Source organism: Ylistrum balloti, unplaced genomic scaffold, assembly GCF_031769215.1.
Source record: "Ylistrum balloti isolate Yb309-2 unplaced genomic scaffold, AGI_CSIRO_Ybal_v1 Utg370936, whole genome shotgun sequence".
NCBI classification, from domain to species: domain Eukaryota; kingdom Metazoa; phylum Mollusca; class Bivalvia; order Pectinida; family Pectinidae; genus Ylistrum; species Ylistrum balloti.
Genome location: NW_026782529.1, coordinates 101,524 through 120,539, shown reverse-complemented (window position 1 = coordinate 120,539; position 19,016 = coordinate 101,524). Strand labels below are relative to the sequence as shown.

Genomic DNA, 19,016 nt, shown 5'->3' with positions numbered 1-19,016 from the left:
CATTATACCAGTTATACATGCCTGGTCATGTGGTCGCCCCACATATAATCTACCCAGCTAGACATGTTAGTAACAATGCCATGTTCTCTTGTCAAGTTCAAATTTGTTTTATATTCAACTGCTAGGGTTGTCATAGGAACTAGATAGCCATTGTTTTCAGTCAGGGACTTTTAAAGATTAATCTATAACCCACTGACTTGGCAAGCACCCAACGTGAAGCAAACAATTTCTTTTAATACATAATGTTCTGAATAAGCAGTTTACAAGGATTTTAGATATATGTCGCAAATGTTTGAGCTCAATAACAAAATAGTGTGTATTTATTTTTCCAAAGAATTGTTAAGCTGATATTCTAGCAGACCCAATCCTGATCAATTTATTGAGAAATTAGGACGTTTCTCCATTCAAGTGGGTTATTTTTAAAGGTTGCCCAATTGATAAACGATTCTACAACAAGCATGATTTAGTGTGTATATCTAAGTAGTTTGTCAAATGTTCACAGACTGGTTACCACTGGCAACTTCAATAATAATTGTCCTGCGATATAAATTAGCAAGCAAAAATTCTGAAGTGGTATAATTGTACAGGCCAGAAACTTGGCAGGTTGTGTAGAATGAATGGCTTTGAAGTATATACATACATTTTTTATAATCCTTGTATTCATAGACTTTTTATTTGGCAATCATGTCTTATTGATAACATCTGCTGTATGATGATCTATATTTTGATATATTGTTCAAATCTGTGGTATTTAAAAATGTTTCAAAATAAAGTATTATACTGAAATTTATATAAATAGAGAATTGTAGACAAATACTTTTGCATATATAACAAAAACTTGTGAATAAGATACCATATCATATTTGCAGATCTTATATGTAAACCTTGGACTTTTTTTGGCAAAGTTGATTGACTATCTCAAAATAAATCTGTATGATTGCATTGCTTCACCAGTATTTTGTATTAAAGCCAATTATAATTTTTTTTTAAACAAGAATTATGACAAAGAAAAAGAAAGAAATGGTACAATTTTTCTTTATTTATAAGTTATGGATATTAAAACAACATCACGATAAAACAATATTTTTTTAACTCATTATTTTTATTATTGCATACATATATCAAGATTATCGCTATATGAACAATTACAATTGGTTTCCGCTGAAATGAAATGAATTATTAGTTGTCATAAATAGGGTAATCTTTATCTGTTGATCAACAGTCTGGATATGTAAATTTTTGTGTCATATATGATAACACATTCCCACAATCACCATCACCTGTAAACAGAAATGGCTACCCATGGCTGAATAGGTCGTGACAATGTTGTAACTTAATTTGTAATTATGAATTGTCTTAGTTATCAAATAACACCTATATCAAAATCTGGTGCTAAAAAGTGTGATTTTAAGAACTGTGTCAATACTGTTGCTGTCATTTCTTGCCACCATCATGTGTTGGTGTTTGCAAACTGGACTGCCTGGTTTTTAAATCCATCATGTGATCAGTGCTAAATTTTGGAAGGGTTTCCCAAACTAGAGAAGTGGTTAAGCTGGACATTGGAAATCAATTGTGAATAAAGGGATAGCATAGAAATGTAACTGAAAGTACAAAAAATAATTTAATTTTGTTGTTTTTAACTTCATGAAATAATTTCTTTATTTAAGAAAGTATGATGTTATTTTTTGTTAAAATAGCTAAGTCTTAAGTAATTTGAATCCTATGTTCAACAGGGCATACTTATTGCAAAAATGCCTTTTCTAAAGTGACATGAGGGTAAAGAAAATTTAAATAACATGCTGTGAAATAATTTTATTTTCAACTTTATCTTTGATCAGTTTAAAATTTAAGATTGAAAAGGCATTCTTTTTTCTACATGGTTTGAATCATCGTCTATTCACTAGAATGATCATAAAACTTTCCCATAATTTTTATCAACCTGCCTATCCTTTAATCCTGAGTTTTTCTGTCAGTAGGCGAAATTTTGCACAAAAATTGTGATATTCGGAACAGGAACCCTTACCAATATCGAATCAACTGCAACATGTATGCAATATCTCTAAGTATAAGAAAATCCTGGAAAAACTTAAGTTTCTTAAATGTTTCAGAGGAATTAGCTTGTGATCTATATATGGCAATTGAATAACTTGGATTTTAACATTGTGATGGTATTCTGTGTGTCAAATATGGCAGTGTTCATTCACTTTAGAAGCTACCGGTAAGTAACAGAATACTGAAATTTGGGATTTTATATTTTGTTTTCTTTCCAAACTATAATATTTTGTTATTTCCTGATTAAAATATCAAAACTGTTCAAGATATGGACTTTGTCCATTTATTACCCTATCAATTCTAGTGGTGCTTTTTGCACTGGAGGATTCCTCCCCCCTCCCCCATTACCATGGAAACAGATTGGAAAATGCCTGAAACTGTGTCCACTAGCTATCTCATAACTCTAGTGGTGTAGTTCAAATTTTGTTTTGTTTTTATGTTTTTACCATGTAACCCATTCAGATTAGAAACAGACTGGCAAAAGTGCAAATTTTACGGTGGTATATTCATTAATATGATATCATATAATATTTCCAACAAGTCCCTCATTGTGTTGTTTTTAAAAAAAAATCGCATTTATCACGGGCAAAGTTTTCCAGTTTTATGAGTAAACCTCATATTTACACTTTTATATATCCCATAACAAAGGTTATTGATTATGTAATTTGTTTTTTTTGGGCACGAGATGATCTTTATCAAAATAACAGTATCAGTGGTGGAATAGAGTTAATCTGTGTACCAGTGTTATTATTGTGAGTCCTTTTTTTCAAACAGCAGGTTAAGGGGTCGGGGGCGGGGGAGGTGGGGGGGATAATTCACACTTTGTGTTAGTGTTATCTTGTCTTCCATCCAGCATCTTTTTTTGGCTTTTAGTTTGAGGGTTCACCCTCTGTGAGGAAGGCTTTGAGTTCTGTTCCCTGGCAGAGACATAACTAGAGACTATCCCTATCAGTATTATGGTAATGTGACAACTGGTTTGCCCTGTTGTCAATGTAATTTGACCACCTGCTGGGAACACCATAAAGTCAACTTCATTTCTGCACTATCACAAAGCTTATACCAACATATTGCAGCCTCCCACAAACACAAACACTCAACACATGCACTACATGGGACGGGTCATCTTACATGACCATGGCAGACAAAAAAGTATTGATAGGACGTTAAACAATATAAAGCCAATCCAAAATTGATATGGTACAACCATGTTTGAAATGATGAGAAGGAACAAACATTTGTAATCAGATTATCTAAAAAGTTAGAAATCCGGGATATTCATGTCTTGATACATTTCTGGCATTCATTTAAAGCTATATTCCCAAATTCTCTTTTAGTTGCTAACATCACATAAGTACATTGTATACTAATTATACAGTTTACATCGGTATCAGAAATAGTTGAAAGATTAGAAAAAATTGATTGCCCCAAAAAATCACTTTTATTGTCAACACAACACAAATACAGATATACTTTATCACAATGTTTGCGGAAGAGTTATTCCCCTTCATTGAATCAAAATCATGTCAATATATCTTAAGATTTCGGGGGTATATGGTCTGATATAGCAGTGGAATGTTTGCCTGATGAACTTTAAAATATTCTCATATTGGAAAAGTATCTATATGCCTGCAGGCAGTCAAGTTTAAGTAACATGTTCCAAACTCAACACTTTAATACACTGAACCTCTTGAATAGTTTAAAAGAAACAATGGATTGTTATAAATGCAGAATATTTATTTATCTATGTCTAAATAGCTGAAATTCATTGAAATATAAACGTCTTATAAAGTTCATTTTTGAAAAGATATATAAAGCTTTAAAAAAATGTTATTTAAATTTTTTTTCAAAAATCCAAGCGCTACCAAATATGGAGCAGATTCTCAAAAATAAATTTCCTTACAATTTCTTTTTAATTACAAAAATGAATGAGTTCACATTTAAAGAAAAATTGACCAAGCCGGTTATTTGTGATGGGAGTTGGAAGATTTGTGGGTATTAGATTAATTTGTGTCAATAGTGTGTATCGTGTTGGACATGTCTGTATTGGCCGGCATAGCTGTTGTTTCATATGCTGTCAATACAGTTTAAGTGTTTATCAATAGGTCCATTGATTAATAATCATGGCTGTTTGTGCTGTGGAGACAAGCCCTCTCATTCACAATGGTGAAAGAACGAATTAATCAGATGCATGCATATATTTATGCTTTCTATGATTAATAGTTTGGTTCTCATAGTTTAAGTCAACACTGATAACTGTAGTCCTTTAAAACCACTAGAATTGTATTGCTACATGATTTTATAGGAATGAATTTCTAGCGGTCCACTAAGAACTGCGTGGCAACGCAATGAGCCAGTAGTCGATACACCTCTGAATACATCTTGTGCAAAATTCATTATATCACCGAAATATGACAGTTAAACGGGCCATAAAAATCTCCCATGTGTGAAAAGATTTTGAATGACAACACATAGGTTTTATATAGATAAAAATACTGATTGTGTATATTAAAGGCCAGGCTTACTACGCTGGTACCATCCTGTAATATCTGAATGCAAGTCAGGTACATAGAAGAATCGCAGATATTGCTTTCTATAAAAATTGTGGAGTTTTTGTCCCAGCCTGTAGAAATGGATTGATTTCCAGTAATTTTCATTGTTGAATGCCTCTCCAGAAGTGCAGATTGTTATAGCAACCTCGCTATTATTTATGCATGCCGCTAGTGGAACGTTGTTAGTATTGCCATGGCAACACCCAAATTTGCAGGTAAGAACAGGTAGGCTGGATACAGGTATAGAGACTAGGCTGGTAGTTGGAGAGTCCCAGTGATATGGGATCGACTTTTTCTCCACAGAAGAATAACTGAAATCTATATGGGGAAATAGTTTTCAGTGTCCCATGGTAGCATTTCATATGAATAGCTTTGTGTCAGTCACTAAGGTAAAAGGTGTTGTCAGCCTTTTCATCACCTGGGACGTCCTGTCGTCATTACCTTTGGAAACTGTAAGTTTACATGACTAAGTTACTTTGAGAAATCTATATCTGCATCAAACATTGTCGTGATGTAGTGTGTTTCATGTATGACGCTCTACACATTTAAAGTCATTTATCTTTTAAATCTTGATGATTATCTGTTGATGAGTGACAGTATCCATGGCAAGGTAAATCATTAGCTCATAGTACGCTGTGAAATTTAATCACTCTTTCCTCGGAACTCAAAAAATGATATTTAGAGATGGTTTTCTAGTGATGAAATGATTGTTATAAAATTGCTATAAATTTTTAAAAGATGACAATCATATATGTAATAATAATGATGTATCTTGTCATTGATTAAATCTCTTTACAAAAAGCACTTTTATTATTAAGATGTCAGTTACCTGGCATACACTGTATCTGAAAAAAACTGACCAACTCAATAACTTTGATAGCTAATTCATATCTTTGTTGACACTAAGTAAAATGAAAATGATATAAGCACTTCGGCACATCAGATACAGTTGTTTCTAAGTAAAACTGTGGTAACGAGAATATCTATACAGGTAAGCGGAGATCATTAAATGTTAAGTAATGAAGGAATAGCTTATCATTGGAACAATGGTATAACAGGTAAGGCAGATGTGGAGATAGATGTATACGGTGGCCTTACGGTAACACTGGATGGTGCTAGAGCATCGATGTGTTGATATGTCAGATATCGTGATAGGGTACATCAATAGACCAATTCAGGTGTAATTAATTTTAAACACTCGGAGGTCACAATAGCTGGGGGTCATACACAGACACTCAATCTTATCCTCACTATTGCTTATTAAGTATACCTAAAGACTCTTTTTGTATAAAACTTACTTTCATGAAAACGTGCATGATCTTTTAAATCATTCATTCTTGAGAGACTTGATATTGTGATGTGCTGGTTTTGTTTTTTTGCATCATCTGCTGGTATTTTTATTTATTTTATTTTATTTTCATGTTTATATAATAGCTTCAATATTTTTTTATGGTTTTTGTGTTGACAGTGGTGTATATTTAGAATCTGAAGGACAATTATTTCCAATATATCTTTACAATTTTAACGTGCTTTCAAAACTGTATAGAATAATTTTGCAACACCTTTGGATAGTATGTTCATTTATATATTTCAAATTTTCATGCTAAAAGTTTCTTCAAAAACTTTTTTATCAGCAAACCTGTTAAAAGTGCTGAATGTCCTCCATGCAAATTTTATTACTGTTTTAAAAATACTTGAAGTGAGCTGTTTACTGGAGGACATAAACTGAACACCCAAGTATATATACCGTCATTGTTGCTAAAGTCCCCGTTATGTATGTAGAAATATTTTGAAGAATTCGATACAGGACTATATTAACACTCAACTTATTGCTATAATTCTGTGACACAAGAGATATTTTGCCAAAAACGATAATCTTTAGTGGCAGCGTTTTAACAAAGGAACTTGTACAGGTATTTAACATATTGTTATTCACACTAAGACTTATCGGACAGGTATGTATTTTGTCAGGTATATATATACATGAAAACCACATATAGTGATTTTCTGTATTTTAATATTGAATATTTTTCATCTAATACATACTTCTCAAGACGTTATGTTTATGTAAGAGCTATGAATGAGTCATTACGAGGTTTCAATTCTTTAAAAAAGAGCATTATACCTGTTCTTTAGTGAAGTTATATAGAACATACATTATTTTGCACTCTGGAGTACCATAAAATGTATTACAAGTTATACTAGATTTGACATGACCAGAGTGCTTTCCCACATTTTTTTGACAGGTGTTGATTCTAAATTAAGGAAAATTATGGAAATTTATGTTGTCCATTGTCTTCTATTGAAGTAGGAAGTAACGACAGAATCTTTTTCTTTTTTATCATATTACATCATTCCTTATGCATATTTCATTATCAAAATTTTCATTTTTGTTGAAAAAGAAATAATATGTATATTGTATCTAGTAACCACAAATAGAAAAGAAATACTTTTAAACTTGTGAGTATTAATGATTGATCGTAATCAAAGCCATGAAGAAAATGTGATATTAAGGCTTTCGCTTATATCTTTGTAATCAGATAAAACAGTAATTTGTCCATTGTTCTAATCGTGTCACTTAGTCGCTATCAACGAAGGAAACCATTTGGAGCTCTTATACAGATAAGATCTACACTTCCATGTTGTCAGCTTCATGAGTTGGAGCATCATCTGTATTGTTAAAGGTCTGTTTCAGAAGTTTTAAAGTCTTTCTGAGGTTAAGATTTAGTGGAAATCATTTTGGCTTTAAAATAGCTTAAATATGGTTTAAGAAACAGTAATGACAAATTAAAATCTGTCTGCATTAAATGTCAAATGGAAGTTTCAGATTGATTTTTAATATTGCAATACCAAAAAATTGTTTTAGCAATTTGTTAATTCATGAGTAATGTAATAAAGCTGTTAGGTTTTTTGGCTGTATGATTAATCATGACAAGGTAAAACTTGTGAACCCTTTTGGTTAGAAAGTATGGACTTGTGTTCCATGATAGAATGAAACGTGTACTTTTGTGTGTATCTTAAGGTCTGTCTGTATAGGTTTCTGAAATCTATTAAGACACAGACACATTTCTTCATTAAGTTTGTGATATATATATATATATATATATATACACATGTACTTATGATATATCTATGTTGTAGATTATGCTTCTATTGAAAGCAGAAATTTGTATTTAAGGTTTCTTCATCAGTGTTAAATTATTGATGAGCTAAAACAAGACATTCTTCTAGATGTACAAGTTTGTACTGCAGTTTCCTGAGTATGATTCAGTTAACCTAGACATAATAATGAAATTGAGTAGATTTTGCATTTGTAACATCTGGTCATTACCAGGTATTTGAATTAGTTGGTCAGTAAATGATGAAAAGAAATTCTTCATTGTTGTACATTAAGAATCTTGTGTATTCCAGTTAATTTTAAAAAAAACTATAGATTTTTCTGAATCACTTTGATGTATTATCATTAAAAATAGCAAATTTATGAAAATTAGTTAGTTATTAAAAATAGCAAGTTTAATTAGATTTATTAATCATTGAAAACAGCAAATATACAAAGATTTGATTTTCATCATGTAAGAGATTTCATATAATTAGTTACCATTAAAGGTAGTAATATAAGGAAATTTGCCTTTGATTGGTGTTCTATGATAAACATACCTTAGTTTAAAATTTTACCTGTAATTTTCGTTATTGCTCTTTGTAGTTTTTTATATTACAAAATCGTGTTTTTATGAGAATTAATAATTATGAGGAGTTTTATTGTTATTTCTATGTACAGGTATTGTATGCCCTGGGGTCAGGTTCATTGGCCTAATTTAATCATTTGTCAATATCAGAGGCAGCCAGTGACAGTTAAGTGATGATAGGGATTTATGTTTCCCCGTTTCCCCACTCATGACAGAACAAAAGACAGTGTTTTAATTTGATATCTTCAAACCAGAGGTCCCTTGGAAAATCTACACACAATAATTCAATTAATTTCATGGAAGTTAACAGTCATGACAGTGAGAGAAGTGATATTCTGAAAAGAACATGAGTAATGTTATTGTTTTATACTTGGCATTTACGTACATTTTTATAAATTGACAGAGCTTTAAGCTATTTTATGTTAAAATCTTGTGTTTCACATGAAAGAAATATGTCTTACTTTTGTACAAGTTCCTGATCATTTCAGAGATATTGTTTTTTCCTGTTTTGTATTTATAAAAAAAAGCAGTAATAATGATTTTTTGTTAATTTTCTATGCAGTTTTTCAGTTTTTACATTGTCAGTGATTTTATGAAAGTTCTCTTTCTCAGTCAAACTAAACCTCCCATCTTGTAATAATTGAAAAGATTCATCTGACAGCATTTACCTTCATATTTTGTGCATATTATAGGAGTTTTCTGATGCAGTTGTCATCCAGTGACAAATTGTTTTGTACTGAAAACTTCACATCTGATTTTAATTAAATACTTTTAAGACTGCTATTTCAACATTTTTTCCTTTCTTTGAATTTGATATTGTGACAATGATAACTGAAATATTTCATGTGAAAATCATTAAAATGTATTTTGAAATTATAAGCTGAATAATATATTATAACTTTAATTAACTATAATTCATCAATATTTGATTGAGATTGTGCATTTCTGCAGCTTTTACAAAGGTAGTGACTGTTTCGCATTATAGCAATATTTCACACAATGAAGTGAAGACTTCACCGTTTTGGTGGTGAAATCCTCTTAATAGCCCAACTCCATGATCAATGTCTGCCGAGAAAATCCTTTTTCAGAGTTATTATTCAATGAAATGCGAAAGAGCAAATTGATTTCCAATGAATGTGAGAAAAGCGTCCCTCTTTTGTCCCAAAGCTGTGTTGAAGGGGTTTAGCAAGCTGTATTCTCTTCATAGCTTTATATTACTAAAAACAGGGAAAATAGTGAGTTATGTTTTTCTGTTTTTATCGGATCTGTTATCGGCAAAATTCTAGAAATAGTTGATGGTTAGAGAGCCTAATTCATTTCATTGATCAAACTGATGCAAAACTTGCCTCTCTGTGAAGTTCTTTTTGATGGAATTGCTTTTAAGCAGATACATTTATACCATTATTCTGTATCTTTCAGTCAAATGGGAAGAGTCGTATGTTTGGATTATAACCCTGTCTTTGAAAGTGATGTCTGTCCATCTGTCCATCTGTCAATCTGTCCGTCATTGCTAAATCTGTCTCATTTTAAATACATGTTGTATGAAAACTTGTGCAGATGTTCAGAACTCAAATATCTCGGACAAATTTTTCAGCCTACTGGCCTGAAGGTCAAGGCCAAGGTAAAGTTTTACTGATATACCACATCAAAATCAACCAAAGCAGAGAAAAAGATAGCAAACTAGATCATGTTAGTCAAATACACTATAAATCCGCAAATATTTCAAGATTTTTGTGCAGAGATTGAAAGTAATATATACCGATAATAAGGTAGTAAAAACCTCTAATTGTAATTTGAGATGTATGCAAATTTATTCTTTGTTGATTTTGAAGTTAATTTTATAACTTGAAGAGTGTCAAACGATAATAATGTTATAAGTACTTTGGCTTGCTTTTTACTTATGACAAATATGTAACAGAAGTTTAATTTTCTTTGCAGTCTGAAAGCAGTTTGATAGAAATTTCTGTTTGTTAGAAAGAAACTTGTCTCTAAACAGAGATATTTTATAGTTTTAGTCAGTGACATTGAGAAACTAGATTTAGATAAAAAAAAAAATAATTAGAGTACAGATAGTTAAAACTCTGGTATTTAGTGAGGAAAGTGGACATATACACACAATTTTATTTATTGGCCATTGTGTGTCCAATACTGCCAGAATAATCCATTTTAATTGAGGGTTTGGTGTAGGTTTCATTCAGGTTTTAAATAATAATATTTAAATACTATAGGTATTTGTGTCATTCAACAGTTAAGTGGCAGCTCAAGTATAGCTATTCAAAATAATTGGAGAGTTAAAAACAAATACATAGTATAAAGTGTTTCTACAGTAAAATCTCTGTGCTAATGTAGTACAGTAAGCATATTGTACACAGTTTCAATAAATTGACATTTGGGTTTTTGATTTTGGGACTTTATTATTGTAAATTAAAGCAGTTCCGCAGAAATATTGGGTGTTTTATCATGTTCATGAGAAAATGACCTTTCCAACATCGCCAGTTTAGTCTAAAATGTCACTGACATTTTTATCCTGTAGGAGTTGACACTTTTGATGCTTTCCTCCAATACTGGAATTATTTTCCCACATAACAGCTTTAAAAGTTACAAATAGAATTTTTTCAGTTATACAGTGGAGAATTAGAAATTAATGTACTTAACCAAATCTTTATGTTTCATGTTGACCAATGTATGTTATATTTATGAAATTAGAGAAAAATTGTGTATTTTTGACAAATTCAAGTTTTTCTGTGAAAACATTTTTTTTATGAAAGCTTACATTTCTTTTTTTTTTATTATTTTGAAAAAAGAATGCTATTATTATAAGCACTAGATTTTGTGGATAAAGAGTAAAAACAATGTTAATGATTTTTAGATGTTAATGATTTAACGGATATACAGATAAGTCCTTTTAGAGTACCCACAAAAATTAATGAAAATTTAATAGTTTTACAGAAGTTTGATGTTTTGGCTTAGTTTTCTCCTGTCAGTTATTGTAAACTATGAAGTTTTTGCAAAATTTCATGGAATTTACAAACTGACTAATGAATCAACTTGGGGGACAGAGATATTTTCATGACCGAGGACATTAGATTGTTATAAATTTTTTCATCTTTGACGATTTCTCTGTACGTGTTGTAGTGTCCAATACAAATCTATACATGCAGGACCGGTAAAGATGGAGGCATAGGGAAAACTCAATAAAGTGTTAAAAGAAGATTTTTTCCTGATGAGAAATTCTTACTGAGATCTTGTATAATTTCAGAAGATGGTCACAGACTCTGCAGATACAGCATGGATTTCTGATAACTTATAGACAACATCACCATTATGTGACTTCATTTCGACAAGCCATTTTTACACTGCTGCCGTCCAAGGAACTTCCAAAATGGCCTCTGTAGTCTCAACGAAGACACGCAAGCTTGATGCAATATGTGCCAAACTGAAGTTGATCAGCAATGATCCTCCTCTGTCTCTTCCTGGCCTACCTTCATCATCAACTCCCTGTCATCCAGAACCTTTAACTCAGGCCAGTTTTAATTGTACGAGTCCCGTCAACCTCTCCCTGGCAACGAACACTTTTGAAAAAGAGGTTTTGGATAACGGTGAAGATGAAATACCCCAAAATAGCCCGATTTCACTGGTAAAGGACAATGATAGAAACACTTTGTCTTCAGACATAAATGAAAAGAAGGTTGATGAAACAGCTGTGTGTTGTAGCGGATCTGAAGAGCATGCACTGTCTCTAGTGACAAGGAAATACCATGATACCGTAAGTGACACTTCTGGCCCTATATCAAATAGCATTACAACATCATGTTGTGAAAAAGAAGAATTAGGGTGTGAAAAGAATAACAACGACACAACTGAAAAAGAGGCACATGATCCTAGTATTAGTGATAAAAATATATCGAAGACCTTAAATCTTTCACAGAGAAATGATGAAGATGGGAGTAATTTGGTAACCATGGAAAATGAGGAGGTAGAGAGTATAGATCAGAATGGAGGGAATGTTGATACGTCATTTGTAAAACCATCTACCACTATATCTATGTCAACTCCTACAACGTTACCGATCTCCATGTCTACAGCATCAGCATCCACATCAACAGTATCTAGTCAACTAAAGGTGTTCGGGGCAAGCCGAAGAAAAAGTCGTAAAGCAACCCCACGCAATATTACACAAGTGCGAGAAATCATCGAACAGTATGATAGTATAGATGATAAGGATGAACTAGCGGAGTATGAGTTAAACAACCAAAATACAACATTTCCACCTCCAGAAAATGACGATGATTATATGGATGAAGAAGAAAATGTGAGAATACAAAATGAAAGTATGGACGTGGGAGAGAATTTGAGTGTAGTAAAATCTCAATCTACAGAAAACAGTATTACCTCTAACAGCAGTATTAATGATAGCTCTAGTTCACTAAACCTCACTTCTGCATCTTCTGAGAGCAGGAACTCTAGAAAGGCTAGAAAACCGCAGATGACGCAGAGCATCAACATGCCGCTTGATCTATCTGTGTGTCGGACAGATGCGGACGATTACATGGACAGTGACAGTTCTGAATTTGAATATAGTATGGATGGCGATGAAGTATCGCTGAGAAGTGAGTCTGGACGTAACTCACCAGAAGATTTACGTTTAACTGCATCTACAGATAAACCTTCAGTGCCAAAGTCAACCCCGAAAAATTCTTCAAAGCAAGACAATCTTGAGATATCTGCCTTGAAAGACTATGCAGAGAACACCATGAATGAATTGCTACAGATGTATGGGCTTAGTCGATCTGCAGACTCCGTTACCGGTCAAGTTCACCCAGAAAACTTCTCTTCAAATAAAATATTAGCACATGGTGGTCTGGTGATGCCAGGCAAGGACAAGTTTCGGCCTATCCTACCAAAGAACTTCCAAATGGATCCAGCAGTAAACGGGGATACAAAGCAGTCTCCTCCTACATCTCAGGAAGGCAAGTCTGGAATCTTCATCAACTATGTCAACTCTCATGTCAACAAGGCTGGAAAGCAGAGTGAAGATGGTAAGATTCTTGTTATAGAAATTTCTTTTTGTGCTGTGTAACAAGGCTTTTCTGTTTGACTTTACTGAATTTAGAATAGTTCAATTCAATGTGTCATGGTAAAAAAGTCCAGCTACATCTCGAGAGTAGGTAGGGCTGAAATTTGTTAAATATCTCAACCAACATGTTGTGGTCAGCAGGACTGGAAAACAGCAAAGATGGTAAGGTACATGTTGTGATAGAAATCCTTTTATAATTATGGAACCCTGGTCATTCTGAACCTATCTTCTCTGACTGACATTTATTTAAATTTTTAGAATGTCAGATTTAGGAGGAGAAGGTGACCTATTTTCTCGGAAAGCTCAGTCATTTTAAGATGTTAAAATAGATATAGGTCACAGTGACCGACCCTACTCACAGAATGTGGTACATATGACATCGTTAAGATATAGGTCACAGTGACCAACCTTACACACAGGATGGTGTGCATTGACAGCATTAAAATATAGGTCACAGTGACCAAAATTACACACAGCATGTTATACATTGACAGTGTTAAAATATAGGTCACAGTGACCAACCTTACACACAGGATGTTGTACATTGACAGTGTTAAAATATAGGTCACAGTGATCAACCTTACACACAGGATGTTGTACATTGACAGTGTTAAAATATAGGTCACAGTGACCAACCTTACACACACGATGTCGTACATTGACAGTGTTAAGATATAGGTCACAGTGACCAACATTACACACAGACTGCTTTACACTTGACACTGTTCAAATATATTGCCTCGTCCATTCATGCGAAGATGTTAAGATGTAGGTAAGAGGGTTATAGGTATGCTCATTAAATGATATGTAGGTTTGCTCTGATTAGATTTTTCTCACTTTAGTAACATTTTGGCTCATTTCATTAGAAGCTGGGCCACAATTGTAAAACAAGGGCCAAATTGCCACCTCAATTTGTTTTGCAAAAGATCATATTTGATTTACATATCATATTCATAGTCTGACGTTAGATGGATACTTATATGTTTAATTGTACCAAAGTTTCATTACGCCAGTCAACATAAATCCGAAAAGAAAGTTTACATAATACATTGTATTTTTTAATTGATAGAGAATCGTTCTTCATTTATATGTACAGATTTTAGATTTTATGGATCAAAATTCTACATGCGAAAATTAGAATTTATTATTTTGGGGTTCATTGAGGTCACCTGTCAGATTTAGCGACCTCTTCTGACAACTCATAGAAATTTATTAACCTTATCTTCAGAACTGTTTTTCATTAAGGAAATTAAAATTACATTTCACCCTTTTTTTATATTCACAAAATACCAGTATATACAGCAGTAGATATAATCTCATTACTATTCCAGGCATCATTTACTCTACATACTCACACAATGGAGGAATTTATTGTTTTCACGCCTCTCGACATTTATTACATGGTTTGAAAGTAAATAAATTTATGTTTAATTTTTCATGTTAATCAGTCTAGAGACAAGACTTAATTGTCAGGGAAACCTGGGGGCAAAATCTCATATCACTGTGGCAACCGGTGACATTTTAACGACACTATCCCATAGGAAATTGATTCTTCGTCAGTCAGCTGATGACAGGCGGGATCGATCTCAGAATCAATGAAAATGTGGTCCATTTGTTTGCAGAAGTATTATTCTAAAGATCTTGCTTTTACTGTCAAAATGGAGATATTAATTGACAAAGTTTCACTGAGTATTTTATAGATCAGTCCTCTAGCGATAGACTTCAATACAGACTCACAAATGTATAGATTTTAACTGATATTGACACTGATGATGAATTGAAGTTTTGAGTGTTGCCATGCAGTTAGTAGACAAATTGTGTAGTTACTCAGCTGTGTTTTCCTCGGTTGTCTTATCAGCCAATTGTTCCAAATTATCATAATGGCAATATATCTTATAGATACATGGATACTGTATCTTTTCTTTTTAAATACATGATTGATAGAAATTTTAATTATTGTAAAGTGTAAGTCATTAACAAACTTGAATTAAATGTGAGTGCACAAAACTTGAACTTTATACAATTTGCTTGAAATTTGAAAAGTCAAGGTTGCTATATATTTGTAGATAGTTGATTGCTGTGCAATAATCTGTGTTTACCTAGGCCCATTAAACTCCAAATTCATACAATTCATCTTAGCATTAGTTTCTGATAACTGCCTGTCAGATATGAAGGTCAAAGGTCACAGTCACCATTTGCATTGATAGAGGACTGGTTTCTATCCAGTAACTTAAGTTCTTGGGAGCCTAGCAACCTCAGGCGTTGCCAGCTTGATATTTCCTCACTCAATATTGAAAGTCAACGGTCAAGGTCATTGTTTCTATAAATAGAAAATAAGTTTCTGTGCAATAATCAGATTTCCCTTACCTGTCAAATACAAACATTCAGCACTTAAAAAACTAGTGGAAAATGCTTGCTTACAACAAAAATAATTGCTAAGAAGTAATGTTTTCAATCTCTTATCTCTCAGACAATATATGGATCCTAAGTAATGCTGAAATAGTCTTGAAAGTCAGTATCAGTATATGAGCATCAAAAAAATGTTACATCACAGTTTCTGTTTTTCACGAAATCATTTCCTGTACAGGAATTTTAACCTCTAGATTTAATTAATTAATTAATTAATTAATAACTTGTCATGTTATGTTAATATGTTCTCCGCAACACTATACAGAATTATTTCAAAATACTTCATATCCTTGGAATACATCTTAGATATCGTTAGTTTTCTACGAATATCATCACTTACTATGAGTAATAATCATTATCATATCATTCGGTGTTCTTGTCAAATGAACAAAGAACAATTGAAGTCAATTAATTGTTTTTTTTTTTTTTGCTTTTTTCTTAAACTGACACTGAAACATCATCACAATTTAGAAGCAGTAATATTTATGATTATGAATTTAGATTATTTCCTGAAATACATGGTTTTCATGATTAATGGGCAGTATCAGTGTGAAACGTGATGTTGATGACAAAAAATCTGTGGCAGTCCAAACTCATGTTTTGAATGTAATTAATAACACGAGTGAAATCTAATTTTAAAAGATTTTTTATCGTAGTGACCCCGGTATTTATCGGGATCTGTGTGTATAGATATAGAGGACTGGATATTTGTGGCACTAAATGTACACTACCCCATAAAATTTGCCTTCTTTTTATAGATAAGACTTATATGTATAGAAGAATGCCTAGGTAAAATTGTGTGTGTGTTATCATGGTCACCATAACAACCACAAATTGAATGAGTTGTAAATTAAATATTGTTTCTGCATACTAGTACTAGGACTAGACAAATATTGGAGATTTCTAGCATGCTTTTAAATATTTACGGTTTGAGCTGGATTTTACATGTGTATACAAACTCCTAAGTACTAAGCAAAAGTTTTAGACCTAACTGTACAGTAACTATGTTACCTTGTGTTAGTCTTTATTGTTTATAATACACAATTATTTTAAAATGGGCTTTCAAGGGGTTGTATTTCATAAGTATGAAAATAAAATGACTGAGAATTGTGTGTAATTCATATATGTGTCCCATTTTTTTATCAGTCACAATTAAAGTACCTTTCCAAATCCACACACGAATCTGCTTTTATATAAGTTGAAAAAGCCTATAAATAGCTGGTTTTAGTTTAATCTGCCAGAAACCTTGATATAATACAAACAGTGATATAGGTGGAAATATTAAAACCCAGGTAAGACTGGCAGTCAAGTAGGGCCGTCACCTAGTCCAAAAATTTCCTCTTTTGCGCATGATTTTATGTCTAAATTCGATTTGCGTCGAGGCATTCAGACCATGTTGCCCTAGTAACACCAAACTACAGGCATTGTGAAGAGCTCAATGCCTTGTTCAAACTTAGTTCTGGTCAAATAGCTCTGACAAATTCTAGTCTTGATAGCATTCTATACAAAATCCATTTAATTTGTAAGCCAGTCGGTTTAATTTCAAAGTAGGAAAAATATGTATTTGGCATGAAATCAATTATTTTAAAAACTTGGAAGAACTAGTAGAAACGTGTATAATTAATCAGTTAACATGTACAATGGTAACTAAATTTAGCATGAAAATTCAGCAGTGGTACAAGTAAATTACAGGTAAATACAGGTCTTTTCAAATAATTTGTTAGTGGTAAATATATGTGGATTTACGTGTATTTTAATTCCCATTTGTGTGAGTTTTGTGTAGCAGTCCACAACACTAAAGGATTAAATAAAATGTTACTGTATATTCGTTTTATGGTAAAGCCTCTTTGTGTAAAATAAAATATGTGTATAAATAAAATATGAAGAGGTTTGACAATGGAAGAGCATATAAGTTGACAATGGAGTAGAAATTTACAGAAATACTGAAAAAGAAAATGAAAAAAATACTTGTATACTATATATGAAAAATAAAAAAAGGAATTAGAAAAAAAAATTGGAGAAAATTTTAGGTTCTGGAGAGAACCATGCAGACTAGAATCGTATTTGATAAAGTTTATATGTTCTTTAAATGTTCTTTGTGTATCTACATCATCTATGTAGATCTATTAAGGAATATTTCCAACCCTGATCTGATACGTCCCTCCAAGTGTTACAATGGACTGATTCAGCCACGTCTTAATCAACATAATTATCCATAATTCATATTTGTTTTCTTTGAAGAAGAACCTGGTCATGATATCACCTTCATTTTATATATATTTATGATGATTTAAGGTTTTGAATACCAAATTTCATATATGACCTCTCAGAATCATGAAAATTATGTATTTAAAACAAAATTGTCAAACATATATAATGTTTGTATATGTTATGGTAATGTGCGTGCCAGGTCAACCCTTGTTCTGAGTACTGAAAGTCTAGAATTCTAGAGTGTCTCGCTGTTGACCTTGGTTTGTTTCTAGTGAAAATCTCAATTTTATTTCCAAAGTAAAGAGGATTAGGGCAAAGCACTTACACTGTACGTTGCCTTCTCTCAGGAGTGGCCACTACACCAAATCCTTTACTTCTCTCTAATTACAGTATATATTTTTAGATATCACAAATTTATAACCACACTGATACAGGGCAGCTTATGATTTTAAAAAATTACCATTTTCTGAAAAACAATATATTTCATTGTTTGAATTACATATCTAGTTTTTTTTTTTTTTTTTTCATCTATATTTCTTTCAAAAGTTAGTAGTCTGCTGGCTGCAGTTTCTGAATTAATATGTCTGTGCTTGCATGATCATAATGAATGACCTCTTTTTAAGTTATAAAATCTATATGCCAAATGTTCTTTCACAATAGCCAAGGATTTCTGAAAAAAGTGTATACTTTTATCCACATATCAAGCAGTTTGTGTATATCATCTATCACTGTAATTATTCATATCGATATCACATGAAATTAGATACAGGAAAACTTGTTTACTTTTACTGTTCTTGTTCCAACTTGATTTCTAAAGCATAATTATATGATTTATCTGTCTTTTTCTGTATTCAACCTGTATCCTTTGATAAGAGTCCCGAAACACGAACCTCAGTTCTTCAGTTAGAATCCCTTTTTCTCCCCTCTCTGAACCTCAATCCTTCTCTGTCTTAAACCTGTCTTTCAGTTACAGTCCCCAATCCTTTCTAAACCTAAATCCTTAAGTAACACTCCCCAATCCTTCCCCTAATC

General features: G+C 32.4%; 1 protein-coding gene across 1 annotated transcript in view; it reads left to right on the top strand.

The window, feature by feature from the left end:
• The first annotated feature begins 11,669 nt into the window (after positions 1 to 11,669).
• LOC132559573 (zinc finger protein castor homolog 1-like) overlaps positions 11,670 to 19,016 on the top strand; it is a 28,010-nt gene continuing 20,663 nt past the window's right edge. The window contains exon 1 of the mRNA XM_060224203.1: positions 11,670 to 13,326. Coding sequence (XP_060080186.1) covers positions 11,670 to 13,326 — 1,657 coding nt within the window. The remainder of the gene's footprint in view (positions 13,327 to 19,016) is intronic.